The 27,197-nt window shown below is 38.4% G+C and overlaps 1 protein-coding gene across 2 annotated transcripts in view; it reads left to right on the forward strand.

Moving 5' to 3' along the window:
- The window catches only part of LOC128069825 (dedicator of cytokinesis protein 11-like), a 96,276-nt gene extending 70,161 nt beyond the window's left edge, over positions 1-26,115 (forward strand). For both annotated transcript variants that reach the window (XM_052663012.1, XM_052663011.1), the window contains exons 2-4: positions 3,734-3,856; positions 14,203-14,341; positions 25,889-26,115. In XM_052663012.1, coding sequence (XP_052518972.1) covers positions 3,834-3,856; positions 14,203-14,341; positions 25,889-26,011 — 285 coding nt within the window. In that variant the 5' untranslated portion in view covers positions 3,734-3,833 and the 3' untranslated portion in view covers positions 26,012-26,115. The remainder of the gene's footprint in view (positions 1-3,733; positions 3,857-14,202; positions 14,342-25,888) is intronic.
- Positions 26,116-27,197: the final 1,082 nt, after the last annotated feature.

Here is a 27,197-nt window from a genome sequence, read left to right on the forward strand (position 1 = left end):
TTTAATGGTTTATTTGTGTGTGTGTGTTGGGGGGGGAGTGTGTTGGTGTGTATATTTGGTCTGAGAAATCATTTCTTACCTCAAAACTGTGAAGATATTGCCTGACATGTTCTGCTATGAACTTTGTTCCTGAGTTTTATGTTTGGGTCTATAATCTCTTTAGATATCATTTTTCAGCATATAATGAGATAGAAGTCAAGATTCATTTTTTGTAGATAGGTATTTTACATTGTCCACACCATTTGCGGAGAAATAAAACTTCTTTCACCCCTGCTGAATTGCTTTGGCACCTTAGTTAAATTTCAGTTCTTTATATGTTTGTGATCTATTTCTAGACTCTGTTTTGTGCCACTGATCTATTTGACCATGTTGATACCAATATCACACTGTCTTGATTGCTGCAAGCTGGTCAGTTATGGAATAATATAGTGTTAGTCCTTCAACTTTGTTCTTTTTCAAAGTCACTTTGGCTATTCTGCATCCTTTGATTTCCATATAGAATTTCAGATCATCTTTTCTCTTTCCTCAAAATAGCCTGCTAGAAGCTTTGTCGAGCTTTTGTTACATTTATATATCACTACACGGAGAATGGATAGCTTGAACAATACTGAGTCTTTCAATCAAGTCTTACTTAGATTTTTAATTTCACCCAGCAATATTTTGTGCTTTTTCAGAGTAGAAGTCCTTTCCTGGATATTTTGTTAGATAATGGATGTTCTGATGCTGCTGGAAATAGTATTGTTTGGGCTTTTAATCTTATTTTTCAATTTGTTGTTGCTAGTATCCATAAATTGGAACAGGCAATGGCAACCCACTCCAGTACTCTTGCCAGGAGAATCCCATGGACAGAGGAGCCTGGTAAGCTTGGTCCATGGGGTCACTGAGAGTCAGACACGACTGAACGACTTCACTTTTACTTTTCACTTTCATGCATTGGAGAAGGAAATGGCAACCCACTCCACTATTCTTGCCTGGAGAATCCCAGGGACAGAGGAGTCTGTTGGGCTGCCGACTGTGGGGTCGCACAGAGTCTGACACGACTGATGCGAGTTAGCAGCAGCAGCAGCAGCAACAGCATACATAAATACAGTGATTTTATATGGTGATCTTATGATCTGCAACCTTGCTAAATCCTCTTACTTGTTTCAGTAGTTTGTATATTCCTTAGGATTTTCTACATACACCATCATGTCATCTGCACAGAAAGATAGTTTCACATTTCCTGATCTCTTTCCCTTCTCTCTTTCTTTCTCTCTTGCCTTATTACGCTGGTTAGCACCTTTAGCACAATGTTGAATAGAAATGAAGAGCAGACAGTTTGACTTGTTCCCAAATTGAGGAGAAGAGTGTTCAGGCTGCAGGTTTTTAATAAATGCTCTTTATCGGATTGAGAACAATCTCTTCGATTCCCTATTCTGGGTGGATTCTTTTTTAACATTACGAAGGGATATGGAATATTTTCAAATTCTTTTTTTGCAACTATTGCTAGGTGTCACAGTTTTTCTCTTTTATTCTGTTTACATGGCTCTCTCTGTTTACATTGGAGTTTTTCCTAATTGTAAACCAACTTTACATTCCTGGGACAAACATTACTAGTTTTTAATAGATTTTTTTTTAATTTCACCGGACTTCCTCCTTTCTACTGTTTATAGAAAATTTAGCTATTAAATGTTAATATATAGGTTATTCAAGTAGCAACATTTAATGAACATCTATTTACTACCACCCTGCTAGTGACTGAAAAATACAATATAATAAATATGTTGTCCCTACACGTAAAGAGTCACAGCCTACTTGTAAAGTCAGATACGTATATAACGGGCAAATATAGTGATAAATATCCACCCAATGCAGTATCATAGTAAGAAAAATAGGCCTCTTGTGGCGCTGCTCTGTGTTAATCAGGCGAAGGATCCTGGAAGAGGTGAAATCTGACTTTCCTTACAGGGTTAACTAAGTGAAAGGGATTAAAGGACACGAGGGTACAGAATGGACAAAGGCACAAAGTTAAGACAACACCATGGTGCTTCCGAGAAACTAATAGAGTTCATCACTGCTGGAGCATAAAGTACAAGGCTAGCTTGAGGAGTGATGATTTCATAAACTATCAGCCAGATCGCTGCAAACCTTGTGTGCCAAATGAAGGAATTTGTCCTTAGTTCTGCAAATGATGGGGAGCCATGAGATCACAAGGGAAGAGGGATGTAGTCTGGTTTGGATTTTAATCAAAACCCTCTGGCAGATGTGTGGAGGATAGATTTGAAAGTGCCAAGGCTGGAGGCAGGAAGATCTGTTAGAAAACAATAATGACATCTGGAACCTTAGCAATGAGAGTAGAAATGGAGAGGAAGGGTCAGATTTGAGAAATATTTAGGAAGTGAAAGTGGCAGAACTTGACGATGAACTGATTAGAGGATGAGTCAAGACTGAGAGTGTATTAGTTTCCTAGAGTTGCCATAACAACGTACACAAACTGGGTGATTTAAGACAATAGAACTTTATTGTCTCACAGTTCTAGAGTCCAGAGGTTGGAAATCAAGGTGTCAGCAGGGCCCTGTTCCCTCTGAGACTCTGGGTAGCAGCCTTCCTTGCCGCCTCCTAGCTCTGATGGTAGCTGTTGGTCTTGGATTTCCTTGGCTCGTAGCGACATCACTCCAGTCACTGCCTCTGTAGTCACATGGTGCTCTCCCTGTTTGTCTCTGTCCTTTTGGAGTAAGGCTCACCCAGTAAATCACTGCTGCAAGTAAGTCACTCCAGTATGACATCAACTTCTCTCACCATTATCACCAGTGATATTTCCAAATAAGGTTACGTTCGGAGGCAGTGGGAGTTAGGGCTTCAGCATATCTTTGTGAGGGACACAGTTCAACTTACAACAAAGAGTAAAGTCAAAATTGCTTTTAGTTTTCTAGTTCAGAGTCTATAGGATATGACCCCTGGCTAGATAGGAAGTGCAAGGGAAAGAGCTAGTTTAGAAAAAAGATGAATTCAGAATTAACTACAGGACATACTTTAAGAGGCATTGTAGCAGTCACTTCTATAGGTCTGAAATTCATCTCTTTAAGATAGAAACAAACTGTTAAGACTTATGGATAGTATGAGTAATTGGCATCATCCTTTCATTGTTGAGAACATGAGATGATGGTTGTTTTATAGAAGCTGTTATTATGGCAAAGAGATCTCTATCTTGAGGTATTATATTATCATTCTCACTAGTTTTAGAACCTACAGTTAGGAAGGAAGCATTGTTGACCAAAATCACATCATGTTAATGAACACTGATGTCACTGATGCAGCAGCTTGAATATTGTGAAATTCCCTTAAGACTCATATTAACTGTGTGTAAGCATAATTTTAGTAGAAAGCAAAACTCATGGACTTTTATAGGTTTAGTGGAATTTACCCTGCTAGACATTTAATATCCTCAGTTTGGAAAATACTTCTGAACATTTTACCATGTGTAACTGTGGTTAACATCTTGATAATATGCAAAACCAAGCAAATAGTAGTTTACTATTGTCAGTATTCTTTTCATACTTTTAAGAATGTGGGTTCAATACCAAATACTTCGTGTATGTCATTTAGAAAATATAATCACACAACAATACTCCTCCTGTACATTTCCTTAAATGTAGTACATTCTGTTTTTTATTTATTTGAAATAGTTCAAACTACATTTGCCCAAAGCTCTAAAAGTATCAATAATTCCTCATTCCATTTTTTCTCAATGCAGGAAGTTTTGCTGGAGTTGCTGGAACATGGTGTGGATGGCTTATGGAAAGCAGAGCGTTACGAAGGAATTTCTGAAATTTCCAAGTTGATCATTCCAATTTATGAGAATCATCGAGAGTTTGAGGTAAGTAACTGATATGTTTGCATCATTCACCTATATATTTTATTTTGGTTTTAAGTTGCTATCCTTAAAAAAACGCAGAAATGTCCTAAAATTACAGTCCTTCCTTCAGTTCAGTTCAGTTCAGTCTCTCAGTCGTGTCCGACTCTTTGCGACCCCATGAATCGCAGCATGCCAGGCCTCCCTGTCCATCACCAGCTCCCAGAGTTCACTCAGACTCACGTCCATTGAGTCTGTGATGCCATCCAGCCATCTCATCCTCGGTCTTCCCCTTGTCCTGCTGCCCCCAATCCCTCCCAGCATCAGAGTCTTTTCCAATGGGTCAACTGTTTGCATGAGGTGGCCAAAGTACTGGAGTTTCAGCTTTAGCATCAGTCCTTCCAAAGAAATCCCAGGGCTGATCTCCTTCAGAATGGACTGGTTGGATCTCTTTGCAGTACAAAGGACTCTCAAGAGTCTTCTCCAACACCACAGTTCAAAAGCATCAGTTCTTCGGTGCTCAGCTTTCTTCACAATCCAACTCTCACATCCACTCATGACCACTGGAAAAACCAAGTGAAATTAAGGATACAATGTTCCAAATCTGTATTGGAATTAACATTATGCCAGTTGTTCCTACAGCATTTTTACCAGCAATCTTCTCCACTCATGGCAGAGAATAATCCATGTTGTCCTCATGAAAAACAAAAAGTTACTGGATTTCCATGATGTCTGGGAGGAGATATAGGTGTAATTCTATGCTTTGCAATTTGATGTTGAGACTAAAGTTGCTAGCAGATGACAGTAGTGGAGATAATAAGTTACTAGGAATTACCCTTTTATGAGGAGCTTTTCCAGTTTTGTCTGCCACATAAATCTTTGATCAAGGGGAATTACTAAAGAACAGTAGTATAGCTGTTGCCACCAGCACTCAACAGGACTTTTTATATTCAAGAATCTGAGTCTATATCATAATTTTCTACCCCTGCTATGCTGGAAAGGGGTGATGTAAGACTCAAGCCATTTTTAAAAGCAAAGCAATTTCTCCTTAAATATATGTAGCAAGTAGCCTTTCATTGTTGAAGGGTCCCAGAGTGAAAAAATACATTTAATGTCATCTGTGTAGCGTTCTAATCTCTTTTCAAAATTGGCTCTTATCAAACTCACTTTTTCTTCCTGGGTTCTGGGTCTTCCTACTCTTTGCCCTGCTTTTGCTGTATATGGGGACATGGCTGAAAAATCATAGTGGATTTCAAGTGATTATATTAAAAATGAGTTAAGTAATTAAATCTATGTCATGCTGATGACAAAGAATAACTTATGAGACAAGACAAGAATTGGCATTGCTCTTTCTGTCAAAGCATTGCCTCCTAAGAACCTTTGTAAAAGTGGCAAAGTACCTACTCTCTTACTCTTAAGGTGAAGACCAGGTTATTAGAAACCCAGAGAACATTTTGCTACTCACTTGATAGGGAAAAAAGAAAAATATGTCTTCCCTACACATTAAAGGAAACAATAGTTTCTATTGGGGAACTACTCCTATTTCCTTGTAGAGAGGCAAGCATCTGAATAGATCCTGAAGCATCCTAGATGGGATGAAGTAATTCTTCAATGTTCTTTATGGGATGGGCTGAAAAGTGTCAACCACAGTAGCCATAAAGGGAGGAACACTTCCCTCAAATTGGCTTCAACTGCACAAGATAGTATGGAAAGAATGTGAAAGAAAGAACATCTGCTTCTGGGCTCCCCTTTTAGCATTGAAATGAAATTCACCAGCATACAATGAACCGTTTTCTAGTTTGCAGTTCAGTAGCATTTAGCGCAGTCTTAATATTATGCTCCAACCACCTGTCTGTAGTTTCAAAACATTTTGATCTTCCCAGGAAAATCTCTGTCTCCTTCCAGGAATCACTCTTCACCCCCTCCCTCACCCCACTGGTGACCACTAATCTGCTTTCCATCTATGGATTTGCCTGTTCCGGATGTGTGATAAAAAAGATGAATGCAAGATGTGACCTTTTGTGTCTGGCTTCTTTTACTTAGCATAATATTTAGAGATTCATTCAAGTTGTAACTTAGATCAGAACTTCATTCCTTTTTCATGGCTGAATGATATTCCATGGTATGGCTACGCCAAAATTTGTTTGTATGTTTGGGTTGTTTCCACATTTTGGCTCTTACAAACAGAGCTGTTCTAAACAGTTATGAGTAAGTTTCTGTGTGGGCATGTTTTTGTTTATCTTGGATAAATACCTAAGAGGGGAATTGCTGAGTCACAGAGTAATTCTGTTAACTTTTGAGAAACCACCAAATTGTTATCCCTTTTACCTTCCCACCAGCAGAGCTGATTGGCACTTGTGTTTGAGGCTTCTTCTTAGAACCTAGTGAATGTGAAATGGTGTCACATTGTGGTTTTACTTTCTATTTCCTTAATGACTCACGATTTTGAACAGCTTTTCATGTCTTTGTTGGCCATTTTCATATAGTCTCTGGAGAGATATCTTTCAGGTCCTTTGCTCACTTTTAAATTGGGTTGTTTGTCATTGATGTTGAACTATGAGAGTTCCTTATATTTTTTGGATAAGAAAATATCAGATATGTGATTTGCAAACATTTTCTCCTGGTCTGTATGGTGTCTTTTCACATTCGAGATAATGTTCTTTGCAGAGTACGTTCCCTTTTCTGGGTGTGTAGAAGAATATAATTTTTGGAAGTGTCTGTGAACTTGTTATAAAAGCATTCCCCACTCAGGCTTTTGCTGTTATTTTTGTGTCTGCATTTTACTTTCCTCTCCTAAAGTGTTTGCATGATTGTTTATCCGCATCTTTCCACCTTAGGGCTCAAGCAAAGCATTTTGCTTCTTTTTCAGTTACAACAATTCAGACATAAAGAAAAAAGTAGTCAATAACACAGTGCTTTTAATGTATATGCTGCCATTGAGATATGAATGACATGAAGCATGATATTTAGAATTATAGTGTTATTTGACCATTTTAAGCTCTACCCTCTCACCTAAATTTGTTAAGGCATTTTTTCTGTGACCATGGGCGAAGGGAGTGCGAGTGACCCACCAAAACCATTTTGAAAAGGAAATGGGGTTGCTTTTTTCCCCTTATGCATCTATTGTAGACATTTCATAACTAACCAAAAGATAAAGCTAATTTGTTAATTCTCATATTTTCGGAAACTTAAGTTTATAGAACTCTTCATGGAGCTTACACAAAAATTTTGGAGGTTATGCACGCAAAGAAAAGACTTTGAGGCACCTTCTTCAGAGTTGCCTTTTATGGCCCAGTAAGTATACTGTCGTTCATCAAGTTGCTTTCCTTTTTAAACATTCACCTTGAATTATTAGGTTACCATAGCAGCAGTTACTGGTTCTAGGGTTCTGTCTGGGTAAAGCACCTGTCCCAACAGCAGGTGTGACACTTTTCTCTTGTAATGTTCACTTTAGTTTCCACATTTAGTCCACGAGGGCAGACCACAGCATATAAGATTTGAACGTTTCCTTCAGTTTCAGTTTCATTCAAGCTTCTTAAATGTTTCTTTAATACCTAGTACTGAAAGTTTTCAAATAAAAATCAGGTAAGTATGCAAGTGATGAAAAATCGAGTGTAAAATCCTTCAGGCCAATGACATGCTCATATGACGGTTAGTTTGAACGTTCTCATTTATTTCAGGTACAATATATGCATATGGCTTCTAGAACTATTATTTAAAATCTAGCAAATACATTATTTCTGATTACTTAGTAGATGTTCTCTAAATGCTGCATTTGCTCATAATGTTTATAAAGTATTCTATGTTTAATTGTATAATAGTCTTTTTTGAAGAAGAGGACTGAAAGGAGTACATCTATAAAGAGCCAAAGCTCATCAGCTTCTCAGAGATTTCCCTGAGACTTGTTAAACTTTATGGTGAAAAATTTGGTACAGAGAATGTCAAAAGAATTCAGGATTTAGACAAGGTAACTTGCCCTGCATTTTGAAATCATTATTAGTTCCAGATGTGGCACATTGCTTCTGACTTTTTCCTTTTTTAGCTGGTGGTGGAGAAGAATGGGAAATAGAGTCTTTCCAGATCCTAAAAGAAAGGACAGGGGCTTTGGAATCAGAGAGAAGGATTCAGATCTCCATTCTCTGCCACTTACTAGCTGTGTGACCACGGGGAATATACTTAACCTCCCTGGGCGTCATTGTTCTCATTAGTAAAATGAACTGAATAATAGTGCCTTCCTCATAAAGTTGTTGCATGAATTCAGTTCAGTTCAGTCGTGTCCTACTCTTTGCAGCCCCATGGACTGCACCATACCAGACTTCCCTGTTCCTCACCAACTCCCAGAGCTTGCTCAAAATCATGTCCATTGAGTCAGTGATGCCATCCAACCATCTCATCCTTTGTCAACCCTTCTGCTCTTGCCTTCAATCATTCCCAGCATCAGGGCCTTTTCCAATGAGTCAGTTCTTTGCATCAGGTGGCCAAAGTATTGGAGTTTCAGCTTCAGCATCAGTCCTTCCAATGAATATTCAGGTTTGATTTCCATTAGCAAGGACTGGTTCGATCTCCTTCCAGTCCAAGGGACTCTCAAGAGTCTTCTCCAGCACCACAGTTCAAAAGCATCAGCTTTCTTTATAGTCCAACTCTCACATCCATACATGACTACTGGGAAAACAATAGCTTTGACTAGATGGACCTTAGTCGGCAAAGTAATGTCTCTGCTTTTTAATATGCTGTCTAGATTGGTCATAGCTTTTCTTCCAGTGAGCAAGCATCTTTCAATTTCGTGGCTGCAGTCACCATCTGCAGTGATTTTGGAGCCCAGGAAAATAAAGCCTGTCACTGTTTCCATTGTTTTCCCATCAATATGCCATGAAGTAGTGGGACAGGATGCCATGATCTTCATTATTTGAATACTGAGTGTTAAGCCAACTTTATCACTTTCCTCTTTCACTTTCATCAAGAGCTCTTTAGTTCCTCTTCACTGTCTGTCATAAGGGTGGTGTCCTCTGCATATCTGAGGTTACTGATATTTCTCCTGGCAATCTTCATTCCAGCTTGTGCTTCATCCAGTCTGACATTTTGCATGATGTACTCTGCATATAAGTTAAATAAGCAGGGTGACAGTGTACATCCTTGATAGCTGTAGGGATTAAATTATTCAGTGTATAGAAAGTGATTAGAGTTCCTGATATATAGGAAGGCATTTGATAATAACATAGAAACTAGCATGCTCAATAGAAGTTAGCCATTATTGTTAATGTTGTTGTGCCACATGAGTGTCAATTTCATACTTTATGATTAAAAACATCTCAGGTGGGACTTCTCTGGTGGTCCAGTGGGCAAGAGTTTGCCTGCCAATGATGGAGACACAGGTTTGATCCCTGGTCCAGGAGGATTCCACATGCTGTGGGGAACCTAAACCTGTGCGCCAAGCTACTGTGCCTGCGCTCTGGATCCCGGACACCACAACTAGAGAGTACTCCCAGCTCATGACAATGAGAGAAAGCCCACACACCGCAGCAAAGAAGATCAAATGCAGCCAAAAATAAAAATAAATAAATGCGATTTTTAAAAGAAATATCATTTTATGACACACCTTTCACTCTTAAGATAGCCTTAGTTCAGTAGTTATATTTGCAGTGATGTAGGTTTAGGAGAGATGCCTTGATCTAAAGATGATCCATCCCACTAGACCCTGCCAAGGCAAGGATGAGAAAGGTTCCAGCAAGAGAGGCTGTTTCTTAGAAACGCATAGTTCCAGATAGACAGAATTGCGGAAGAGCACGATGGGAATGACTGATTGTCCTTAGTCACCATGGGCATGTTCAGGATGAGAGCTGATTTTTAAGGTAGGAAAGACCTTTAATACAGTGCAAGATCTGCAGGCCCCAGAAATACGTACCGAGTGACTGTGATGTGCATGGTGCTCTGCAAAACACTTGCAGCATTGCCAGAGTGAAAAGCCCTTGGCGATGGTAAAGACACTTCATTTTCTACCATGGAAATGATCTCTTCACTTTGTAAATTTAGCTATATCTTATGGAGATGATTTTTCCTTGAACATATGCCTTGGACGTTTAAAAGTAGGTATACTGACAGGCCCAGAATTCACTAATATTTGGCAAAACCTCTCTGCTTCTTATCAGTTTCCGCCTTCTGTGTTGTTTTATTGAATTAAGACCATAGAGAAATTTCTCTTTTGTAGCCAGCAAGTTTTAGGCTTGCTACCACACTACCGATAGTATAAATGGAAAGTTATTAGAAAGCCAGGCTTGCAGAAAAACATGCAGTTTTCTACATTATGCTGCCTCTGAAAACCTGGCCAACAGGCACTAATGAGAAACCACCATCAGGCAGCTGGACTCCTGACCCTCTTTGTAAACACAATATTTCAGTCACTCTTCATAGGCAACGGAGAAAAGAAGCAGTTGCTACTTTTAAAATCCTTCTTCTTTGTTAATATGTGAAGTTAAAAATTTAAAACACTCTTTTACTTGCCAAAGAACAAAATCTGCTTAAGGGCACAAACAATTTAAACACAGTGGGCAATATTTTCCAGTATTTTAAACGTATGTTTTGTTGGACCCAATAATTTTGCATTTAAGATTTTATCTTGTGAATGTACAGAAAGATGTACATTTAAGATGTTTATTGCTGTAAAGTTTATATAACAAAAACCTGGAAACAATCTGTGTCCATACTATTAAGGAAATGGTACTACCCTCACGATGGATATAGGTAAACTACTTAAAAAATGTATAAGTATTGATATGAACCAACCAAGATACATTCTTGAGAGAAAAAGGTAAGATGCAGACATTATGGGCAGGATGATTACATTTGTGAAAACTGATATTTACATACACTCACTTGTGTCTGCTTAGGAAATTTCTGGAATGATACAAAGTTGTTTTTTAATTTACTCATTTTAATAGGAGGATAATTACTTTACAATATTGTGGGTTTTTTTTTTTTTGCTATACCTCAGTATGAATCAGCCATAGATGGAATGATACGAAAGTGTTAATAGTTATCCCTAAGGAGATAGACTAGAGTCTTCCGGAGAAGAAAAACATTTATTTTTCAAGTGTAGCCTCATGTACTGCTTGAATGTTTTACCATATACTTTATTTTTATAAGGTTAAAATCAGTCTTGACCTCTTTTTTATTTCTTTTCTATGTTTTGTCTTAGGCAGATAATTAACTTCAACTATTTCCTTAGGTTTCTCTGGAGAAATCTAGATATTTAATGGGAAAGAAAAGAAAGAATTTTTGAATATAAGCTTTTTGGAGAAGTTTTAAAAGCTGCTAAGACAATTTCCATCCCTTGTCACAAGACTGAATACAGTGTTTGCTATGGGTTTTCCACAGTGGCCCTTGGTCAGATTGTAGTCATTTCCTTGTATTCCTAGTTTGTTGAGTGTTTTCATTATGAAAAGGTGTAGATTTTGTCAAATGCATTTTCTGCATTGTTTGAGATGATCGTGTTTTTCTTTTCCTTCATTCTGTTAATGCAGTGTATTGCTTCTTTTGTTGCAGAGCATTGGCTCTAGAGTACATGGGTTCAGTAGTTGTGGTACAGGGGCTTTTTTAGTTGTGGTGCCCTGGCTTAGTCGTCCTGCAGCGAGATCTTAGTTCCCCTACCGGTGATTGAACCCACGTCCCCTGCAATGGATGGAGGATTCTTAACAACCGGGACCACCAGGAAAGTTCTGTAGACTAACAATATTTTAATGTAAAGTCTCTTAAATCATGTGGCAATCAAAAAACAGAAATATGTTGCTATTGTTATGATAATACTAGATTTTATAATTACCCACGGATTTACCTTTACCAAGACCTTCATACAGGTTTGAATTACTGTCTGATGTTCTTTCATTGTGACCAGCAGGACTCCCTTTGGTGTTTCATATGGGGCAAGCCTAGTGGTGTAAAAGCTGGCTTGAACTCAACATTCAAAGAATGAAGATCATGGCATCCCATCCCACTATTTCATGGCAAATTGATGGGGAAACATTGGAAACAGTGACAGGCTTTATTTTCTTGGGCTCCAAAATCACTTCAGATGGTGACTGCAGCCATGCAATTAAAAGACGGTTGCTTGTTGGAAGAAAAGCTATGACCAACCTAGACAGCATATTAAAAAGCAGAGACATTACTCTGCTGACAAAGGTCCATCTAGTCAAAGCTATGGTTTTTCCAGTAGTCATGTATGGATGTAAGAGTTGGACTATAAAGAAAACTGAGCACAGAAGAATTGATGCTTTTGAACTGTGGTGCTGGGGAAGATGCTTGAGAGTCCCTTGGACTGCAAGGAGATCCAACCAGTCCATCCTAAAGGAAATCAACCCTGAATATTCATTGGAAGGACTGATGCTGAAGCTGAAACTCCAATACTTTGGCCACCTAATGTGAAGAACTGACTCATTGGAAAAGGCCCTGATGCTGGGAAAGATTGAAGGCAGGAGGAGAAGCGATGAGAAAGGATGAGATGGTTGGATGGCACCACCGACTCAATGGACATGATTTTGAGCAAGCTCTGGGAGTTGGTGAGGAACAGGGAAGGCTGGCGTGGTGCATTTCATGGGGTCGCAAAGAGTAGGACTCGATGAGTAACTGAAGTAAACTGAGTGCTAATGACCTCCTTCAGCTTTTCTTTATCTGGGAATGTCTTAATTTCTCCCTCACTATTAAGAACAGTTTTGCAAGATATAGAATTCTTGGTTAATAGATTTGTTTTTTCTTTAAAGTCCACTGCCTTCTGACCTCCAAAGTTTTGATGAGAAATCTGACCCTCTTACTCAGGATCCCTTGTATGTGACAAGTCTTTGTCTCTCGCTTCTTGCAAAATTCTCTCTTTGCCATAGTAAAGTAATTAGCCTTCAATTAAAAAACATTAATTTTTTTAAAAAGAAAAAATTCTCTCTTTGGCTTTGACTTTTGACATTTGATTTTAATAAGTCTCAGCATGGATCTGTTTGAGTTACCCTGCTTGGAGTTTGTTGACTTTTGTGTCTTTCATGAGATTTGAGTTTTCACCCATTATTTCTTCAGATAGTCTCCCTGCCCCTTTCTCTCTCTTTTCTCCTTCAAAGACTCCCATAGTGTGCATGTTCACCTGCTGGATGATATTCCTCAGGTTCCATAGCCTCTGTCCCTCTTCAGTTTTTTTCCTTTGTGTTCCTCTGATCCATCATTGACATTGTCTTATCTTCACATTGGCTACACTGCTGAAATGTGTCTTTGAATCCCTCTGGTGATGTTTCATTTCAGTTATTGTATTTTTCAGCTCTGAAAGAAAAAGGTTTTGGTTTCCTTTTAGATTTTCTTAGCTATTTATTGATATCAGCATTTTGTTGATAGATAATTTCCTTGACTTTTCCCACCACTTCTTTTAGTTCTTTGATCATGAATAGTGTTGTTTTAATGTCTTTTTCTAGGAGATCAGTGATACTGTCTATTGGTTTATTTTTCTGTTTGAAAGGGCCATACTTTCCCATTTCATTCAATATTTATTACTGCCTGCTGCTGCTGCTAAGTCGCTTCAGTCGTGTCCGACTCTGTGTAACCCTGTAGATGGCAGCCCACCAGGCTCCCCCTTCACTGGGATTCTCCAGACAAGAACACTGGAGTGGTTTGCCATTTCCTTCTCCAGTGCATGAAAGTGAAAGTGAAAGTGAAGTCGCTCAGTCGTGTTTGACTCTTAGCGACCCCATGGACTTCAGCCCACCAGGCTCCTCCATCCATGGGATTCTCCAGGCAACAGCACTGGAGTGGGGTGCCATCGCCTTCTCCGTATTAACGCCTGGCATGTACGAAAAGATTCTACTAGTTGCTGTCATAGGGATACAGAACAAATGGTCAGTGAGGTACTTTGTCCCCCAAGTTTTGCATTCTAATTATGGACATTAAACATAAACATATGAAATAATGGAAAAATATTCTTATGATAAGTCATCAACTCCCTGTCGCCACTCTTACCAACCCAGGGCAGATACTTCATGCCTATAACACTGTACTGGGTACATAGCCCCAAATTAGCTATTTTTGAATAAATGACATTATCTACAGAGATAAACTACTGTGAGCACAACCATAGCTGATATCATATCAAGTAAATGACTAAGCAGGTAGGCTTCCTAGAGGTTATATATTTTGAGCTAGGTTTTGAAAGAGATAAGAAACCAGAAGCAAAGATGGAAAAGAACGGATATTTCAGACTTGGGAGATGGCATTAGAAAAAACACACTGAGAAAATATGGGATTCTAATCTTCCTTCTAGGCAAGCCGTGGTTAAAGTAAATATAAATGATCAGTGAGACTTTTGAGTAATAAGTAACAAACACTTTATCTTTGCTCTTCATCTACAGGAAGGTCATCCAAGCATGCAGCATTGCACTGGAACTAAATGAGTGGTTAATGAAAGAGGATCAGATTGAATACCATGAAGAGCTCACATCAAATTTCGAAGACATGGTGAAAGAATTGTCTGACGTTATTTATGAACAGGCAAGTATTAGAGTGAATGAAAATGAAAACATGATCTGGGTCCCTAAAGTGTTACTTAGCAAACCTGTTAGTTTGAAATGGTGTTACATTGAAATCAAGTTTGTTATTTTAGTTTGTTTGTATATTCTTTAACCATTAAATGATGTAATGAAAATTAGAGTTTTTAAAATTTATTTATTTTTTATATAAAGGTAATTGCTTACAGAATTTTGTTATTTTCTGTCACACATCAACATGAATCAACCATAGCTATACATAATTCCTCCCTCTTGAACGTCCCTCCCCATCCTGCCCCTGTAGATTGATACAGAGCCCCTTTTTGAGGTTCCTGAGAGATATAGCAAATTTCCTTGGCTATCTATTTTACATATGGTGATGTTAGTTTCCATGTTACTCTCTCCATAAATCTTCCCTCTCCTCCCCTCTCCCCTCTCCCCGTGTCCATAAGTCTATTCTTTATGTCTGTTTCTCCATTGCTGCCTTGCAAATAAAGTCTTCCATACCAACTTTTAGATTCGGTATATATGCATCAGTACATGATATTTAACTTTCTCTTTCTGACTTACTTCACTCTGTATAATAGGCTCTAGGTTCATCCACCTCATCAGAACTGACTCAAATGTGTTCCTTTTTATGGCTGTGTATATGTATGACAACTTCTTTATCCATTCATCTGTCGATGGACATCTAGGTTGCTTCCATGTTCTAGCTATTGTAAACAGTGCTGCAATGAACAATGGGATACATGTGTCTTTTCCAATTTTGGTTTCCTCAGGGTATATGCCTAAGAGTGGGATTGCTGGGTCATATGTTGGTTTTATTCCTAGGTTTTGAAGGAACCTCCATACCATCTTCCATAGTGGCTGTATCAATTGACATTTCCACCAACAGTGCAAGAGCGTTCCCTTTTCTCCACACCCTCTCCAGCATTTATTGTTTGTAGACTTTTTGACAATGGCCATTCTGAGTGGAGTGAGATGATAGCGCATTGTAGTTTTGATTTTCATTTCTCTAATAATGAGTGACGTTGAGCTCATTTTCATGTGTTTGTTAGCCATCTGTATGTCTTCTTTGGAGAAATGTCTGTTTAGGTCTTTTTGCCACCTTTTGATTGGATTGTTTGATTTTCCTGGTATTGAGTTGTATGAGCTACTTGTATATTTTGGAAATTAATCCTTTGTCAGTTGTTTCATTTGCTATTGTTTCCTCCCATTCTGAGGGTTGTCTTTTCACCTTGCTTAAAATATCCTTTGCTGTGATAAAGCTATTACGTTTAATCAGGTCCCACTTGTTTACGTTTGTTTCTATTTCTGTTGCTCTAGGAGGTGGGTCATAGAGGATGTTGCTTTGATTTATGTCATTGAGTGTTCTGCCTATATTTTCCTCTAAGAGTTTTATAGTTTCTGGTCTTACATTTAGAGATCTTTAAGCCATTTTGAGTTTATCTGTGTATGGTCTTAGGAAGTGTTCTAATTTGATTCTTTTACATGTAGCTGTCCAGTTTTCCCAGGACCATTTATTGAAGAGGCTCTCTTTGCCCCATTGTACATTCTTGCCTCCTTTGTCAAAACTAAGGTACACACAGGTGCGTGAGTTTATTTCTGGGCTTTCTATCTTGTTCCATAGGTGTATATTTCTGTTTTTGTGCCAGTACCATACTATCTTGATGACTGTAGCTTTGTAGTATAATCTGAAATCAGGAAAGTTGATTCCTCCAGCTCCAGTCTTCTTTCTCAAGACTGCTTTGGCTATTCAAGGTCTTTTGTGTTTCCATATGAGTTGTGAAATTTTTTGTTTTAGTTCTGTGAAAAATGCCATTGGTAATTTGATAGGGATCACATTGAATCTGTAGATTACATTTGGTAGTATAGTATTGATTACATTTTGTGAAGAGTTTTAAGCATAATGGGTGCTGGATTTTGTCAAATGATATTTCTGCACCTATTGAGATTATCATATGGTTTTTTATCTTTCAGTTTTTTAATATGGTGTATCGCATTGATTGATTTGTGTATATTGATGAATCCTTGCATCCCTGGAACAAACTCAACTTGATTATGGTGTATGAGCTTTTTAATGTGTTGTTGAATTCTGTTTGCTAAAATTTTGTTGAGGATATTTGCATCTGTGTTCATCAGTGATATTGACCTGTAGTTTTCTTTTTTGTGTTGTCTCTATCTGGTTTTGGTATCAGGGTGATGGTGGTCTCATGGAATGTGTTTGGAAGTTTTTCTTCCTTTGCAGTTTTTTGAAAGAGTTTTAGAAGGATAGCCATTAGCTCTTCTCTAACTGTTTGATAGAATTCTCCTGTGAAGCCATCTGGTCCTGGGCTTTTGTTTTTTGGGAGAAATTTGATCACAGCTTCAATTTCAGTGCTTGTAATTGGGTTGTTCATAATTTCTATTCCTTATCCACTCTTTGAAGACTAAACTTTTCTAAGAATCTGTCCATTTCTTCCAGGTTATCCATTTTCTTGCTATATAATTGTTCACAATACTCTCTTATAATCCTTTGTATTTCTGCATTGTCTGTTGTAACCTGTCCTTTTTTATTTCTAGCTTTGTTGATTTGATTCTTCTCTCTTTTTTTCTTGATGAGTCTGCCTAATGGTTTGTCAATTTTATCTTCTCAAAGAACCGCCTTTTCATTTTATTAATCTTTACTGTTGTTTCTTTCATTTCTTTTTCATTTATTTCTGCTCAGATCTTGATGATTTCTTTCCTTCTACTAATTGTGGTTTTTCTGTTCTTCTTTTTACATTTTAGGTGTAAAGTTAGGTTGTCTGTTCGATGTTTTTCTTGTTTCTTGAGGTAGGTTGTATTACTATAAGCTTTCCTCTTAGAACTGCATTTGCTGCATCCCATAGGTTTTGAGTTGCTGTGTTTTCATTGTCACTTGTTTCTAGGAATTTTCTGATATCCGTTTTTATTTGTTCAATAATCTTTTTGTTATTTTAAAATGTACTATTTAAGCTCCTTGTGTTTGTGCTTTTTACGTTTTTTTCCTCATAATTGATATCTAGTCTCATAGCATTGTGGTTGGAAAAGATGCTTGATGTGATTTCAATTTTCTTAAATTTACTGAGGCTTCATTTGTGACCCAAGATGTGGTCTATCCTGGAGAATGTTGCAAGGGTACTTGAGAAGAAGGTGTGTGCTTCTGCAGGTGGCTGGAATGTCCTGAAGATGTCAATGAGATCCATCTCATCTAATGAATCATTTACGACTAGTGTTTCTTTATTAATTTTCTCTTTTGATGATCTTTCCATTGGTGCGAGTGGGGAGTCAAAGTCACCTACTTATTGTGTTACTGTCAGTTTCTTCTTTTATGTCTGTTAGTGCTTGTCTTATGTATTGAGGTGCTCCTATGTTGGGTGCATAGATATTTACAATTGTTACGTCTTCCTCTTGGATTGATCCCTTGATCATTATGTAGAGTCTTTCCTTATCTCTTATAATATTCTTCATTTTAAGGTCTACTTTTTCTGATATGAGGATTGCTACCCCAGCTTTCTTTTGCTTTCCATTTGCATCGAATATACTTTTCCATCCTCTCACTTTGGTCTATATGTATCTTTCGGTCTGAAATGGGTTTCTTGTAGACAGCATATACATGGGTCTTGTTTTTGTATCCATTCAGCCAGTCTGTGTCTTTTGGTTGGAGCAATTAATCCGTTTGCACTTAAAGGAATTATTGATATATGCCTAATGCCATTGTCTTAATTGTTTGGGGTTTCTTTTTGTAGAACTTTTTCTTCTCTTGTATTTCCTGACTATATAGTCCCTTTAACATTTGTTGTAAAGCTGGTTTGGTGGTACTGAATTCTCTTAACTTTTGCTTGTTTGCAAAGTTTTTGATTTCTCCATCAAATTTGAATGAGATCCTTGCCAGGTAATCTTGGTTGTAGATTTTTCCATTTCAGTACTTTAAAAATATCCTGCCAGTCTCTTGTGGCCTCCAGAGTTTCTGCTGAATGATCAGCTCTTAAACATATGGGGTTTCCCTGTATGTTACTTGTTGCTTTTCCCTCATTGCTTTTAATATTCTTTCTTTGTGTTTAGTCTTTGTTAGTTTGATTAGTATGTGTCTTGGTGTGTTTCTCCTTGGGTTTATGCTGTATGGGACTCTTTGAAACTCTTGGACTTGATTGACCATTTCCTTTTTCATGTTGGGGAAATATTCAAATATAATCTCCAAGAATTTTCTTATACCCTTTCTTATTCTCTTCTTCTAGGGCCACTATAATTCAAACATTGGTGTGTTTAATATTGTCCCAGAGGTCTCTGAGACTTTCCTCAGTTCTTTTAATTCTTTTTACTTTATTGTGCTTTCAGCAGTTATTTACACCATTTTATCTTCCAGCTCACTCATTCATTCTTTTGCTTCAGATATTCTGCTATTGATACCTTCTAGAGTATTTTTAATTTCAGTAATTGTATTCTTGTCTCTGTATATTTATTCTTTAACTCTTCTAGGTGTTTGTTAATTGACTCTTGCATTTTCTATATTCTGTTTTCAAGGTTTTTGATCATCTTTACTGTCATCATTCTGAATTCTTTTTCAGGTAGTTTGCCTATTTCTTCTTCATTTATTTGGACTTCTGTTAAGATCAAACTAACTAAAGCACAAACGAAAAAACGAAACTAAAGCAACGTGCCATGTGGGGAGTAAAGCAATGAAAACAAAACTAATAAACATGTTGAGAGGAAAGGAAATAAAGAAAAGAAAGAAAAGATATGCAAAGTTAAATAAAGGTAGATAAGGAAAGTATATATTCATTAAAGATTAACTGCAAGAGGAAAAGTAAAGTAGGAAATGCAAGCAAATTAATAAATATAGAAAAATATAATAATGTTTAAATTTTTTAATTAAAATTTTAAAAAGCGATTAAAAAAAAGAATGGAAAACTCCACAAAACTGCAGAAGGCCAATGTAGAGGTAGAGATTTATAGCAACAATAAAAAGTGTGACTGAAAAAAAAAACCTTAAAAATTTAATTGTATTTCATAGAGCTAATAAAATCGACAACTACAGTAGAGGGGGAAAAAAAGAAAAAGAAAAATTCCAAAAGAAACTGCAGAAAAAGTCAAAATATAAGAAGAGTAAATATTTTTCCTGAGTCAGTGCTGTCAGTGTCCTTTCCATCGCTGGGAGTCACAGTCCACCTCGCCCTCCTGGGGTGCCTTCCAACACTGTGCTGGTCTCTGGGCCTGCTGTGGGGGCAACTCAGACTCTAATCTGGTCCTACTTCTGTGTGTTCTTGCCTCCAATGTACACAGCTATAGGAAATAGTGCATTTTTTTTTGGTGGGAGCGCTCAGTGTCCTTTTATATCTCCCATAGACACAGAGTCTGCCTAGTTGATCATGTGGATTTAATCTGCAGCTTGTACAGCTAGTGGGAAGGCTTTGGGTCTTCTTTCTTAGCCACACTGCCCCTGGGTTTCAGTTGTGGTTTATTTCCACCTTTGTACATGGGTCGTCCACTTGGGTTTGTTCCTGAGGCTACCCTGGAGGCCTTGGGTCTGCCCCAGTGAGGGCCAGCTGTGGAGGTGGTACAGCTGCTTGGGTCACAGGGTTTCTGGCAGCACCGAGTACTCAGGATAGTTGGAAGCTAGGGCAGCAATAAATACAGTGTTCTAGAAGGGTATGGCAACCAATATTTGCCAATACACTCCAATATTCTTGCCTGGAGAACCCCCCTGACCAAGATGCCTGGCAATCCACAGTCCACAGGGTCACAGAGTTGGACACAACTGAAGCAACACCATGTCAATAGATGCAAGATTTTTCTTTCTTTTTTTTTTTTTTTTGCCTGTGGCAGCTCTGCCCCAGTGAGGGTTGAGCATGAAGGTGGCGCAGCTGCTTGGGTCACAGGAACCATGGCGGCACCAAGTGTTCAGGGATACGGACTGCCTCTGCTGTAGGAGTTACTGCCCTATCAGAATCTTTTTTGAGCCTCTGGTCGCTGGCGATCAGAAGATCTCTTTGACTTGTGTTTCTCTGTAGCTCCACACATTCAGGCACTTAGCGATCTCCCTTGCCTGGGGTCCTTCACTGTTGTTCAGCGTGTCAGGCACAGAGAGAGGCCCTGCTAGCCGAGGGTCCTACTCTGTAGTTCAGCACATCAGTCACTTCGAGGAACACCCTGGATGGGGTCCTGCTCTGTAGTTCAGTGCAGTCAGGGGTTTGATGGGTCAGCGTCTCTATTGTTCAGCTGCCAGTGCTGGCCTGTGGGGAGAGAGAGGCTATGGTGATGGCTCCAGCAGTATCGTCTGGCTTCCATGGCTGCCTGGCTTTCTGCCACAGGCACTTTCCAACACAATTACCTCCCTCACATCTCCTAGGTCATTCTTGCCACAGTCGACAGCAGCCCTCACCCTGGAATTGCTCCACAATCCCGGTGCTCCAGCTTCCAGCTGCTGTGCCTTGCAGGGGTCCTGCTTCCCTGTCCAGGGTATGTATGGCTGTGGCAAGGGCTGTCTGATTCTCACTCCATTTAGTCTGCCACAGATCAGCTGTTTCACTCTCAGCCTCAAATGTTTCTCCTCTGACCCAGACGATTGCCCCAGTGTGGGGATTGGACCCCTGCTTCAGTTCCAGCACCCACCGAGGGCAGGTCCAGTCCTAGTAACACTCCTGCTCTTCCCCCTAGTTTCTTTGTCCTACCGAGTGTTTGCATGGTTCTATACACTCTTCCAGTGGTCGGGTGCTCCCGTCTGCTCTCAGCTGGTGTTCGGCAAACACTTCTGTGTCTGAATGGGTAGTCTTGATGTATCCATGGAGAGAGATGTACTCCGCGTCCACCTACTCCTCTGCCATCTTGTTCTACACCGCAAATCAGGTTTGAAGCAATTACTGACAGTTGCTTTAGCAGTTGTTCAGGTAGTAAACTATTTTGATCTTTGCACCACTGTGCCATAAGAAGTGAGTAGCTGTGCAAGTCTGAGTTGATCTACTGTGAGCATGGCTGAGAGTCTCTCAAGAAGAGTCCTAGAGAAGTGAAATGATTGGCTCAGTAGCCAGATCCCTAAATGAATATCTCTGTTTTAGCTGTAAGAAACTAGTTACAGTTGCCCTTCCATATTTGCAGCTTCCATATCCAGGGATTCAACCAACTGCAGATTGAAAATATTTGAAAAAAATTTCCAGAAAGTTCCAAAAAAGTAAAACTTGTATTTCCTGCATGTAGGCAGCTATTTACATAACATTTACATTGTATTAGCTCTTAATACCCAAACAGCCTGCAAAACTCTTGTTTCATAATACCTAGCATTCTAATGTTTGACTGACTGTTAATGTCAGTTATAACTAAGTTATCTAGTCCACAATGTGAAACATATAGAAGCAAAGATGTGCTCACCACTGACAGCCAAATTATGTCATAATTAAGTAGTTAAGACTTTTATACATCTACTTACCTTAAAACCAGAGTACTCCTGAATTATCCTGGTAAATGTCATTCCTATATTAGGCTCCTGAAATCTGTGTTTACAACCACTCTGTACATGGATTGTCACTTGACTGTTTTAACGTCTTCACCACAGATGTAAAAGCCATGGCTTGATGGTCTGGTCCCTCAGTGCCTGAGCCCTATTGAGCTTACCTAATGTCTCTTTGCTTTCCTTAAAAAGGAAAACATCCAATAAGATCAATATTTGCTTCAGAAACTCTTCAGACTCTCAATTTTTTATGAAATTCAGACCCCTTAAAAGAAACAAGGATCACTACAGCCCTTTAGAGAACACATTCTTATTGCTAGTTCCAGAAAGGAGAGCCTCCTCTGTCCTGGTATGAGCATTTCACTGCTTGCCTGAAGACACTTCCCTGGGTGAGACCATCACATGGAGGGTGTCCTTACAAATAGACTGACCATGGTTAGTGCCAAAGGACTGCAGTGTAATGGTGGGAAGGGGCAGAAGAGAGATTTCAAGGAAAACAAGAGCTAGTTGACTGCAAGCTCTCTTTCTCATGGTATCTTGTATGCTTTCTGTTAGAAAGGACTATGGGAAATCTATTACAGTTAGTCCAAAGTTGCACTGCATGACCAGGAGTCCAATTCTCTGACCATGGTCATCTTCTCAGCATGGAGAAGCCAGGCAGCTAGCCTTTCCTCATCCCATCTTTCAGTGAGTGAGTCATCCCAGTCTCCTCTCCTGTTCTCGTGACAGGGACTCTCACCGGCCTGAGGAGTCTGGACTCCGTGATCTGTTTCCTCTTTTTGTCATCTTGACTTCTGTTAGCCCAATTAGGCATGAGTGTAAACCGTCCAAGGCATACCTTTGCAGCTCAGTTTTCCGAGGTCTGTTTTTGTCTCCTTGCCAAAGCAGTCTGGTGATCAGGACTAGGCAGGCAGGGAATCATTCCACTTCCTTTATTGTCTGTAGCTCCGGTTCAGCCCCTGAGTACAGTGGGGACATGCCTCTGTTCACCCTCACTCTTCTGGGGTATGTTAAAGTGTTAGTCATTCAGTCATGTCCGACCCTTTGTGACCCCATGGACTGTAGCTCACCAGGCTCTTTTGTCTGTGGAATTCTCCAGGCAAGAATACTGGAGTGGGTTGCCATTTCCTTCTCCAGGGGATCTTCTGAACCCAGGGATCAAACTCAGGTCTCCTGCATTGTAGGTGAATTCCTTACTATCTGAGCCATCTGGGGAGTACTTTAATCAGGTAGACTACATAATTTGTTCCTAGAAACTGTCCAGTTTACGGGGTTCTGTTCTCCATTGTCCATAGGAGAAAACAGCAAAACTCCTCCTTTACAAAAATATAAAACAATTATAGCATTTTAAGGCAATATATATTACAGTTATAGAAATTGCATGCAAGTGTATCACCTAGCCTTGAACTCTAAATTATTCAAATTGAAAGCAAATTATTCAATTTACTGCTATTATGATGATCAAGTTATTTAGAGCTTTCTATACAGTTCTTTTTTCCTTGTTAGCAAACAAAATTCAACTGTGGTTGTTCAGTTGCTCAGTCATGTCCAACTCTTTGCAACCCCATGGACTGCAACACACCAGGCTTCCCTGTCGTTCACCATCTCCTGGAGTTTGCTCAAACACATGTCCACATATTCAGTGATGCTATCCAACCATTTCATCCTCTCTCATCCCCTTCTCCTCCTGCCTTCAATCTTTCCCAGCATCAGGGCGTTTTCCCAGTGAGTCAGTTCTTTGAGTCCGATGGCCAAAATATTGGAGTGTCAGCTTCAGAATCAGTCCTTCCAGTGAATATTCAGGACTGATTTCCTTTAGGATGGACTGGTTGGATCTCCTTGCAGTCCGAGAGACTCTCAAGAGTCGTCTCCAACACCACAGTTTGAAAGTGTCCATTCTTGGGCACTTAGCCTTCTTTTTGGTCCAAGGCTGGAAAAACCATAGCTTTGACTATATGGACCTTTGTCAGCAAAGTAATGTCTCTGCTTTTTATTCAGAGTCAGGTGAGTCAGTTTTAAAGCTTTTGGCTTTATTCAGTGATTCACGAGTCCAGCAGGATCCCATGTAGCAGACTGAAAGGAGCTCTGAAGAGCCATAGAAAATGGAAGCCTTGTACAGGTAGAAGGAGTCCGGTCAAGGAAGTTATTCTAAAAGAGACCTGATTGTTTCAGACAAGGTCACCTTCCTCTGGAGCACAGCAAGTGTCTGTCAGTTGGATTACCTCACTAGTGCTGACCAGGAAATTCCAGACTTGAAAATAATATATGTACATTTTTGACTAGTTAAGTTTACCTACCTGAAAAAGGCCAAAACTACAATTAGGCTATATATTATAACTCAGGTGATGTGGGTTTAGCACAAGTGACTCCGCTTTGGGCCTCTTATCTCTCTCTCTCTCTTTTTAAAAATGTATTTGGCTGCACCATGTCTTAGCTGTGGCACATGGGATCCAGCTCCCTGAGCAGGGGCTGATCCCACTACTCCCCTGAGCAGAGTCCCATCCTCTGGACCACCAGGGAAGTTCCTTGTCTCTTTTTTAACACCCCAAACTTGGGTTTTATGAATCTGCTGTCATATTTCCCACCTATCTTTCTCATTTAATGTCTATAAACCATGACTCTTATATTTAGTTCTAGAGACCAAATTGGGGAGGGAGGTGGGAGGGGGGTTCATGTTTGGGAACACATGTAAGAATTAAAGATTTTAAAATTAAAAAAAAATAATAAAAATTAAAAAAAAAAAAATAATAAAATAAACCCTTGGCATTATATGTTATACATTATATGTTAAGCATTCTTCTATCATATATTATATATAATATATTTATAGCTAACCAAGAAAATCTTGCTTTCTATTGGTTTATATTTATGAAAGCTGTATGGTCGTGATGTATCATATTTAGGTGTACCTTAGTTTAGGCAAATGTTGAGTTTTTAGTGAAGTTTTATAAATCAGTATTTCCAAATACATATATATATACACAAATATATATATAAAATAATAGAAATATATATATAATAACTATTTTTAGTCACAAAATTTGAAATTTATTATCTCCCAAAGGTAAATACAATAATATAAAATAAGATAAAATATAGCTGTGCATTGAAATCTCAATTATCTGTTTAGCTCCATAAATGATGACTTGACAAAAAGATATGGCCTGGATATTCCTCAGCCCTTTTTAGTGTTATCTGTTACACTATATCAAAATATGAAGTCCTTTTAAAACTTCTTCATGCTTTTATAAGAGGAAATTCTTCTATTATGTACTTTATAATAGAGATGTGATTTGTAGCAATACAGATGATATGACCCATTACTGCCACCAGAAGCCGTTTGCAGGCTTCCTACTGAAGTTTCAGAGCTAACTTGAGAACCTAGTCTTGAAAGCTCGAAAGCTAAGTTGAGATTGTTCAGTAAAGAGTTTGGTATGCTATTCTTTCATCTAATCCATGCATGAGATATCTGTTGCCTTTGATCACACAAAACGGATAATTTTTAAAATGTCTATACTATTGTGAATATATGTGTTTCTATGCTTATAGGTTATAAAATTATTAATACATTTGTGAAGTTCTTCATTAAAAAACTTTTTACATCAATTAATTTACATAATTATGGTGTATATTTGGAAATATTGACTTATTTTCTCTTCACTTAAAATTATTTCCCAAGTCTCCAGGAAAGGGGCATGGGTATCTGCATATTGAATAGCCCCCAAGGGAACTTGAGAACCACTCTTAGAAGATGATCTGTAAACTCATATCAAAAAGTTCACTGTTGAGGCTCTTTTCTGACCATCTATTAAAAAAAATTTTAAACATTTTATTACCTCTCATTTTCTGTTGAATTTTGCATTTTACAACCTTTCATTTTTCTTAATGAGTAACCAGATCTTTTCTGCTTTTTTGATATGCTGCCTTTGTAATACAGCTTTGAAGACTTGAGTCGGTAATGTTTTTCTTGGCTCTTTCTGCTTTACATCATTTTAACTAGCTAAATGTCACTGATAAATTGGAATATGCCTGTGATTTTGTATACACATACTTTTTTGGCCATGGCTATTTTGCTTTGTGATAAACATGCCATTTCTTTCGTTTTAGATAATACAAGAAGACCCAATGCATTCTCCCTGGATGAGCAACACATTACGTGTATTTTGTGCAATTAGTGGTACGTCAAGGGACCGAAACTATGGTTCCCCAACATACACTGCTGAAATATGAGGACATGCAGATGTCAAGTGACAACAAGACTGAACATCTCAGGAATATTTGGAGCTGTGCAAATGTTTAAAATTTAAAGATTTGTTATACACGGAGTGTTTCTTCCTGACACCAAAACTTTCATGCTTTCATACAGGGTGCTTACATATTTGTAAATATTTAAGCAACTTGAAAGTGCCTGGAAAATTGCACCACTGTGCTTAGTTTGTACTTTTTAAGGTAGATCTATATACTGAAGAGTAGAGCTCAAAAACTTTCATTTGATTTGCTTAATTGTTACTTAAAATATTAATGGCACTGTGTAAAATTGTATAATGGCACTCAATAAAAGTAAAACTTCTTTATAATTAGAAGAGAAGGAAATAATACTTTGAACTTAGCATTTTTCCTGACAGGAAGCTAAATTCATTATTATACTAGTCCTTTGAGGAAAAAAAAATGAAAAATTTTTCTTGAAACATGGATACTTCCAACTGAGATCATTTGAAACCTTGCCTACCAATGGTCTAGACTGAGCTAAAGGAAACAAAACCATTATGTAAACAAGGAAATTTTCACAAAGAAAGGACAAATATATACAAATACCAGGCTTCCCCATCTTTCAAGTTTTGATCCAATTATGCTAGGTATTCCAGTCAGTGGTCTCTCTAACATACTAGGCAAGGGATTCCTTTCTGGCCTATGTTTGCCTAGCAAGCAGCATTTGTTGCCGAAGCTTCATCCTTTGAGGCTGTCCATAAAGCTAAACAAACATCTCTGAGATTTGCAGTTACTTCAAAGTTTTAGCAGCAGAATCTGAGGGTAGGGATTTTGTAATAATGATTTGTTCAGTTTACAAGGTTAGTAAGTATTTTGATAGAACTTGATGATCACAGCATTCCTTGGGTCAGTATATAACACGTATTTAGCAGTTTCTGGCTAAGGATTACATCTCTAACTATGAAGAAACTTCAGATTAACTAAATAATTCAGGAGAAACCAAGATGTGAAGGACATTTTTACCTTGAACTATCCATAAAATTTTGGCTGCCTTTCTTGTAAACATTAAGTCCTCGATTTATTGTTCATATGTAGTTTAGCCTATTTTATCGACAAAAAAGGAAAAAACAGACACTGAAATATAAGTGGATTGCATGGAGCTTTGGCTTTTTTAATACTCTGTGATTAAGTAAATCTTAGAGCTTAT

The sequence above is a fragment of the Budorcas taxicolor genome, chromosome X (assembly GCF_023091745.1).
Source record: "Budorcas taxicolor isolate Tak-1 chromosome X, Takin1.1, whole genome shotgun sequence".
In the NCBI taxonomy this organism is placed as follows: Eukaryota; Metazoa; Chordata; class Mammalia; order Artiodactyla; family Bovidae; genus Budorcas; species Budorcas taxicolor.